General features: G+C 38.9%; 1 protein-coding gene across 7 annotated transcripts in view; it reads right to left on the reverse strand.

Moving 5' to 3' along the window:
* Positions 1-976: 976 nt before the first annotated feature.
* l3mbtl2 (L3MBTL histone methyl-lysine binding protein 2) overlaps positions 977-8933 on the reverse strand; it is a 36539-nt gene continuing 28582 nt past the window's right edge. For 3 of the 7 annotated variants that reach the window (XM_037981759.1, XM_037981758.1, XM_037981770.1), the window contains 6 exons: positions 8356-8423; positions 6440-6544; positions 6187-6334; positions 5917-5999; positions 1838-2072; positions 1406-1683 (listed from right to left, as the gene is read on the reverse strand). In XM_037981759.1, coding sequence (XP_037837687.1) covers positions 1610-1683; positions 1838-2072; positions 5917-5999; positions 6187-6334; positions 6440-6544; positions 8356-8423 — 713 coding nt within the window. In that variant the 3' untranslated portion in view covers positions 1406-1609. Of the gene's footprint in view, positions 1684-1837; positions 2073-5916; positions 6000-6186; positions 6335-6439; positions 6545-8355; positions 8424-8933 lie in introns of all 7 variants that reach the window. The other 4 variants (XM_037981760.1, XM_037981765.1, XM_037981762.1 and 1 more) reach the window with 3 other exon arrangements.

Here is an 8933-nt window from a genome sequence, read left to right on the forward strand (position 1 = left end):
GAAGAAATCCTATTATCAACAGCAAAAGGTGAATCAAAAAAAGGACTCATCTCAAAAATATACAAAAGCCTGCAATATGAATCCAATGTTAACAATAAAGAAATTAAGGAGAAATGGGAATTGGAGGCTAATATAATAATAGCAGATGAGGATTGGGAAGAAACATTTAGCTCTGGACACAAACTAACTAACAGTCCGACATGGAGGGAGTTTGATTGGAAGGTTAAGATGCGTTTCTTTAACTCTCCAATCATCACATCTAAATACTGTAAAACATCCCAGCTTTGTTGGAGAAATTGTGGAAATGTGGGGGATTTTACTCATATATTCTGGGATTGCCCGAAGATGGTCGAGTTTTGGAAAAATGTCCAAATAGATATAAAGAGTATTTTGGGCATTCAATTAGATCTGGATATATCCGTCTATATTCTAGGAATAATACCCTCTGACATGATTAACAAAGATAATAAATACCTGATCAGAGTTCTGCTTCTGATTGCAAAAAAGTGCATAACATGTAGTTGGTTAAGGCCACAACCTCCCAATATTGCACAGTGGCGAGATAGGATTAAAAAAGTCTATATAATGGAAAAAATAACATCAAGACTACAACTTAAGATGGGGACCTTTGAAACAAGATGGAGACCTATAACTAAATACATAATGTAACCTTGACACCTCTATTTTTTATTTTTTTATTTTTTTATTTTTTTTTATTTTTTTTTTGTGTACTTTTCAAATTTAGTTTGTATTATTCATCACTATTATGTACTCTCATCACTTGAGTTGGTATTCTCTGTATGTCTATTGTGTGTATATGTTGATGTAAAACAGTTATTGAAAATAAAAAGTTCAAAAAAAAAAAAATATATATATATATATATATATATAAAGTATTATACCATTATATTTATAACATAATCATCGTTAAGTAATATGTGATAATATTTAGGAGCCAGCAGTAATAGTAATTGTACTTCGGTTTTTAAATAAAAGCTTATAAATCATGTTTTATTGCTATTAAACTGTGGTAAACTTGCTCATAGTAATCATACCAGAATCTCATACTGCTCATGCCTATAAGGTACCAACAAATTAGTCTGCATGTGTAAATACATTTCATGTGTTTTGGAGACAAATTATGGGAATTACATGTTGTCATCCAAATCCAGAAGAATTCTGCAGTCCACCTCAGATTCAGGGACGTATTCCAGCAATTATTTATGTGACATAACGGTGAATGCCATAAATACAAAGCATTCCAGCAGCTTTTAAAATGTAAAAACACTGGATGGCCCCTATGCCCTACTTAGTCTCCTCTATAATGAACACAATGAGGAAACAAATTAACATTCTGGACAAATCTTTCATTTAAAAGGAGTGATCTTTATATTTTTGTTTTTAGTTTTGTATGTTTAAGAGACCTGACAAAGTTTTCTTTTTGAGTGTGAGACTCCTGTGTCTGTATTTGCAGTTTTGGAACCTCACACACAGAACTGGGCACTACCAACAGCGATGGGTCATGAGCTGCAGCCAGAAGCTCATTTTAACTGCTCTGTAAATCAGCCCCCCAGTGTGTTGTGGCAAAACACAAGACTCCATGCACATTTCACATACTCTTTTTCCTGTACACGAAGGGCTTGGATTTCTTGTTCCGTGCCACCTGGTTTTCAGTTAAATCAACTGGAAAACAAAATAAAACCTCTGTCACTTTAATGTTGTATTCAGATGGACTTATTCCACCACTATTTTCAAGAAAAATCAGTATAATTGAGGCTAAGTGAAGTGCATTAACGTCCCCTCAGCACTGTGACCGTTTCTATGACTGGTGTTTTACCGGATCCAGCAGGTGGCTGGAGCTGGTAGCCCACCAGCTCACACCAGCCAACAGGGTAGATATCTGGGGACTGGTGGTCGATCCACTGGTCGAACTCATCATCCCAGCCGTCAAAGTGGATCAGCAGCAGGCGACCCACGCAGCGCTTCACAGTGGCCACGCAGACCAGCCGCGGTTCCATCAGGTCCACTGCTTCCAGCTTCATGTTGGGGGAGAAACCATGGCCTGGGTAGTCCTGAAACAGCATCACATGTGTGAGTCTGTCCTGGTCAATTAAAAGACATCTTTGGAGCTATTTTAAAGTGTGATTCTATGGAACAGTTATGAACAATTAATATCTTACCTGTTGTAACTAGCTCTGAATGACCACAGTATGAAGGACCAACTGAGCTGAGATCAGAGTAGATTGCTGCTGCCTTAAAACAAAAACTTTATAGCAGATGGCCTTTATAGGAAAACACTAATTCACAAACGTTGTCACTTCCACTAATGTTGCAGTTTACAATTACATACATAGAATTATGCATTTATGAGGCTAGTTGTAGGATTTCTGGTGTAGCCTGGGGCTCTTCCTGCAGACAGAGAACATGCCAAGCCACCTCTACAAACATAAGAATTCTCACAGTGTGTGCCCTTTTTGTCTTTTACTCCTGCAGGGCTCATTAACATAGCACAAGTGTCAGAACAACAGCAAACTGGAAGCAGAGAAAGCATCCTAACAAGCACTAATTTTAGCTGCTGCTTCATGATGTAGGACCATGCCTGTTCCACGTCTTTGCTGAAAAATAACCGACCACATGGTTGACTTTACTCAGCCCAAGTCCTGCAGTTGAAGGTAATCCTGTTAGCTGGGAATCAACACGAAGAGAGGATGCCTGTGTTGTGACAGTAAAGCTGAGCACTCCATGACCACAGTTTCCACTTTCACTGTCTACCCTGAAGACAAAAAGACACTGGGTCGCTCCAAGTTTGGGTTTTTTTTCTCTTCTGGGAGTGGGCAAATGGAAATGCAGCATTAAGTACCAACTTGGCATGACACTGCCAGATGCCAGTGTAAAAGGAATAAAATACAACTATGATGGTCACATTATTTTTTCAAATTTGCAGAGTTTAACTAGACTTTGACTATTCAAAAATCACTGCCCATCCCTAATATACAACAGTATAAAGTTATCATAAGAGTTTTTCTTTATTTTTGTCTGTTTTAAAGTTATTTCGGTGACTTTTCTGGGTTTTCATTCTTTAATGAAAGGATACAAACAAATCTGTCACTATGTAAGTAATAGCTGAGGTTATAGCATGTCTGTCTTCAGTAATGACTTTTGAAATGTTTGATTTGTGTATAAATTTCCAATGATAAACACGCTGAGAATTTTGTTAGCTTTTCTATGGTGTTTTCAAAGTTAAGTTAGTATCTACACTAACTGTTAGTCAGCAGCCTAAGTTTTTGATGCATGTAATTGTGCGCTTTTTTATTAATAGGCATGAAAATCAATAACCTCACAGTGACTGCTGGAGATAGGCACCAGCTCCCTCACAACCCTACATGGAAAAGCAGGTGGACAAAATGGATGGATGGAAATGTATAAATCAGTTTATGTAAAATAAACCATGGCTAAATTTGTAAATCTATATTTCTGACTTTGTATTTTAGTTTCACAGTGCTTCAGATAAACATCAGAAGCGCTCCAGCTGCCTCCTGATGCTTATTTACAAACCTAATAAACAGATGCATTAATAATGGTTTTATATTCGCATTACAGCCGTTTGATTATCAGGAGGTGCCTAAAGATTCACTCCCCTTGCAAACATTTTATAAACCATTACACTACTGCCAATTTCTAATTACACAGTTATTTTGGTAGAAATGTAAAATGCCTGCTGGAAGTAGCCCAGGCTTTACCAGAAATGTGACAGATACTTCCAAATAACCACAGAATTCTACATAAATCACTGTATTGAGAAGTTGACAACCTTGTAAAGATTCCTGAAATAGTGTAACTGAGAAATTCTGGAGATTAGAATCGTTTTAAGGCTGCAGCAATCTACTTTAGTCCTGGCTGCATGCAGATCACCCGCTCTAAAACACCTAAACTGTGTTTTCCAAACTGAGATCACTCAAAGAGCCATCGACAACAGGTAAGATATTTATTGTTCATAACCGTTCTATAGAACAGCTGTAGCCATGGATTGTATCGTTGTCACATCACTTCCTCCTCCTGCAAACAGTGAAAACAAGTGGTGGTGGTAAAGTGAAAATAATAGTGGTGCTACCTCTTTAGGGGTCTGTGTTGCATTTAGTTTAAGAAACAAAAACAAACCAAAGATGTATTTGTCTCTTTGTTTGATCTCTAAACATCCTGTTCTCAGGGTGAAGATGGAAGCAGCTGGAGGAGACATGAACCACTGACTTCTCTCTAACAGGCTTCAGAACCGTGTCTGATGTCCTGTATAAAAAGGGCCAAAGTCATCTCCACCTGCTGAGAACACTGTTAAGGCCTTTCTATGACACTGTGGTAGCCTCACTGTCCACCTGGGCTGCGGAGGGTCAGAGAGAGACAGAACAAGACTAAAACAAGTCATGAGATTTGGCTCCATCCTGGACTGATTTCTGAACCTCATCAAGGTGGTGGGTAAGAGGAGGATGCTGACAAAGGTTAAATCCATTTTGGACAATGATGCTGGGGGTGGCTATAAGTAGCTCCTTCAGTAACAGGCTGCCACACCCACCATGCAGAACAGAAAATGACTGCAGGTCTTTCATCCCATCAGCAGTGAGACTTCACAGCTGTGTAAACCATCTCCACATCTAGTTTCTGTCCAATACACATGGACATGCTATATAATAATCAATACTATGCTGTATATATAGAGAGAGATTTACCATATTTTATGTTTTCTATTGTATTTCTTTTATGTCAAATTGTTATATTTATTGCATTTCTTTTCTTTATCTGTGTCACTTTGTTGCTGCATTAACAGCTGGGGATCAATCTAGTGCCGTCTTATCTTAGACAAAGAGGGCTAATGAAAAAAAGACTTGTGCAGCAGAAATTCAATAAATGGAAGACTAAGGTATTTTTATGATTAAGGACGTCAAAAATGAAAGATCTAGAATGGATCGCCTTTTTAAACTAGGATCATCTTATGATGAGAAACGATGGAAGTTGTAGCCGTTTTGGTCAAACCTTGAAAATAACATTATGCATGACCTCACGTGATATTGTGTTAGCACTCAGTACAAGGTCAGAATATGTATTGGGGATCAGTAAAGTTCACTACCTGTAAAACTGAGTAAGAGTCATTTCGGTGTTTTAATAAGGTCGATTAGCTGTGGTGGCCATCCTGAATGGGTTAATCAGCTGTAGATGTACATCCAATGTGTACTTTCTTAAAGTTTCCTTAAAATCTGTTCAGTGGTTCATGAGATATTTTGCTAACAGTACAGCCCAACACACATGCACAGGTGAAAACTCACTAATAACTAGAAGCACGCAGGGAGCGAGGTGCTTCTGCCAAGGCCATAGAGCTATTAAAAATGATCCAGATCACCACCAACATTTTATTCAACAACACTGACCTTCCTTGAAAATTCTATCAACCTCTGTCCAGAAGGTTTTAGGTAATTTTGTGAACAGACAAAAAACAACCAACACTATAAACATAACCTTCTTGGCGGAGGCAAATAGAGAAATTTGCATTTCCTGCAAAAATGCAGTATGAATGCTTATTCCTGAATAATTTAGCTGAAAGTTGCTGAAGAAGCTGAAGCTTACTTGAAATACTTCAACAAAATCAGCAGACAAAAGCTGATGGAGCACAGCAAGTTAGCAGAAAGAAGCTGAAGAAAAAATAAAGACAAACGGAAAAAAAAAACCCAGCAAGAATAACAATTTAGTTACCAAATGCATGTTGGTAACCAAATTGTCCCCATGTGCCCCTGTCCAGGATGATCTCTTGGACAGTGACTGCTGGAGACAGGCACCAGCGCCCCGCAACCCAGAAAGGAAAAAGCCAGTTGTTTCGAGTTGTTCCTAAAAGGGGCAGGAACATTGTATGCCTCACCAAACAGAACTTACAGCATTGAAGAGCCTTGCAGGTGCAGGTTTAGCTTCTGTCTCCTTCAGGTACTTTTCCCAGGTGAAGGTCTGAGGATCGTAACCTGTGAGGGGTAGGGGAATACTGATACATATTCACACAATCAAACAAATCTCAAACCACAACTCTAGGGTTTTAACTGAAAGACCAAATCGGACCCAAACAGATGAAATCCTTGTTAGCAGAGGAAAAGTACATTTTTAAAGACAAGTGTGATCTAAATTAGAAAAACAAACTAAGATGATCCATACTGTGAGGTACAGTGAGAGTGATTTTGTTCTTTTCACAGAAGCCGACAGGTAGAACAGCATGAGAAGAAGCATGGTAACAGAACCAGTCAGAGCCGTTGTTTGACGCAGTCCCATCAATCCCCACCATCAGGTACCCATCCAGCAGCACCTGGAGACACAAAAGTCAGGGATAAAGCTCTCGCTCTGAAGGTGGAGGAGGGTTTTCTGATGAGACTCAACCCAGGAATAAAATATCGAGTCCCAACAGTATTACCTTTTGGACAGTGGCAACACAGATGTTTCCCAGGTTGAGGGGATCAATGGCCTCCAATTTCATTCCTTCTTCAAAGAAACGCTCCCCCATGTAGACAATTCTGGGCTGTAGGTCCAACATAGTTATTGGATCAACATTCACCTTCAAGTTTAACACTTTAAATTCACACAATAGAAGCTAAGAGCACAGAGTATTTTCTTCAACTCTTCTGATAATGGCTCAAAAGTAAAAATAAATTTAATGGGTCGCAAACCAGCAACAGTCCGCAGGCTTTAGTCTTGAGGAGATAGGAACAGAAACTTAATATGCTTACAAAAACAACAATAGTTAGAATTCCTAAAAATATACTTAGAAATGATATTTAAAGCCCCATTGCACAAGATAAGATGTTGAATACATCTATAGAGAAGCTTCGGAAAGTATTCAGCCCCCTTCACTTTCACAGCCTGATGCTACAATCAGTGATATTCATGGATTTTTCTTAATCTACTCTCATTACTTGTAATGACATAGAAAAATATAATTTTATACCATTTTGTAAATTAACTAAAAAGAAAAAGAAACCTCACAGTTCCAAAAGTATTCAGAGCCATTACTTGTGTCCTGGGTTGAAGCCCCTTTGGCAGCAGCTCCGGCCTCGAGTCTGTCTGGGTTTGATGGGACAAGCTTTGCTATTCTGACATTATTTATAAACTCTCCCAGTCCAGTTGGATCAGGACCATTTGTGGAGTTCTTTTCAGGTCTCTCCAGTGACATCTGAAAGGGTTCGTTTCAGTACTTGGACATTAACAGACACTTCTGTGCGTCTTCTCTGTGTGCTCTGGGTCTTTGTTATGTTGGAAGGTGAACCTTTGGTCCAGTCTGAGGTCCTGAGGTTTTATACTTTGCTCCAGCTTCCTCTCAACCAGTCTTCCAATTGTCTCTGTTAATGAAAAACATCCCCACAGCATGAAGCTACCACCACCATGCTTCATTGTTGGGATGGTGTTGGGCAAGTGATGAGTGGTGCCTGGTTTCCTTCCGACAATGTTTAGAACTTGGAAGACTGCAACAAAGTAAAGATTCCACAGATCTGCTGGCTTCCTTAGACAGATAACTTTTCTAATGTATGTGGATGTTTTTGTACAGCCTCCTGAGATGGCTGTTGTTGTGACTTGGTGCTATAGAAATAAACTGAACTGAAACCAAACAGTTCAGTCTTTGTTTCATCAGACCAGAGGATCTTGTTCCTTAGAGTTTCACTCTGAGGAAGAAAGCCCAGAGGAGTCCTGCAGTTCTGGTTCTGGAACTTAGACCCATCTCCACACAGGATCCCTGAAGCTCAGAGCGACCTCTCTCACTGAAAACATTCTTCCTCGATTTCTCAAAGTAGCTGGGGAATCAGTTCCTGGAAAAATCCTGGTTCAGCCAAACCTCTTCCATTTAAGAATTATGGAGGCCACTCCAGGTTCTGGGGAACCCTCGGAGCACATCATGATGCTGCTATCACGATGCTTCACTGTTGGCAATTCCTTTGACCTCGCGGTTTGGTTTTTGCTTTGATTGCTCCAATTATCAGCACTCTACAAAGAGCTGTGAGCCTTTATTCAGTTAAATTTACCACAGCTGGACTCTAGTTCAGTTGTTGAAACATCTCAGCAGGGATCAGGAGAAATGAGAGGAACCTGAGCTAAAGTTCAGACGCTGGTGCAGAAGATTTGAGTACCTTAGGAAACGTGATGTTTCAGTTTTATTTTAATTCGATTACAAAATGGTATAGAATTCTGTTTTCACTGTCATGATGAAGTGTTATTTAATGAGAAAAAAAATGTTAGCAATTGTAGCATCAGGCTGCAACATAAAATTACAAAATGTCATGGTGATAATACTTAATACTTCCCGAAGTCACTGTTTATACTGCTAACACAATTTCTTACCCTTTTAAAGAGCAGGAATGAACTTTCAAGGTTGCCTCTCGAACTGCTCAAAGCTTCAGTGCTTTTTGCTGTAAAAAAAAAATGCTGTTAAAGAACTCACACAAAAACAATATTCTAATACTGACCTATTACGCACCAACCATTGGAGCTGACAAATCCTAAATTAATGTATTTGTTAACACAAGTTGTGATTTTTAACAGCAATTCTGAAAAAAATTACCCAACAAGGTAGAGGTTAAAATTAAACATTTTTATAAAAGTTTAAAAATGAAATCATTAGGTATAATTTACTGGCCTAACAACAGGAAGACAAAGATGTTCTATGTTTGTACGATAATAAAATGAACAAGAACGAGAACAGAAAAATAAAAACTCAATACAACTGATGTTCAAAATAAAACCTCCTCAGTGATGTTATGCTCAGTCTTGTGTGAGAGCTTTAAAAATGTGTTGGCTCTCAAGAGTATGAGCGTTGAGGAAGAGCCTCAGTTACTACCACACCAAATTTGGCACAATATCTGTTAAACCTGGAGAGGAGGGTCCGTCGGATTGTCGAACCTCGGATTCAGGAAGAGCAG

This window comes from Kryptolebias marmoratus, linkage group LG2 (assembly GCF_001649575.2).
Source record: "Kryptolebias marmoratus isolate JLee-2015 linkage group LG2, ASM164957v2, whole genome shotgun sequence".
In the NCBI taxonomy this organism is placed as follows: Eukaryota; Metazoa; Chordata; class Actinopteri; order Cyprinodontiformes; family Rivulidae; genus Kryptolebias; species Kryptolebias marmoratus.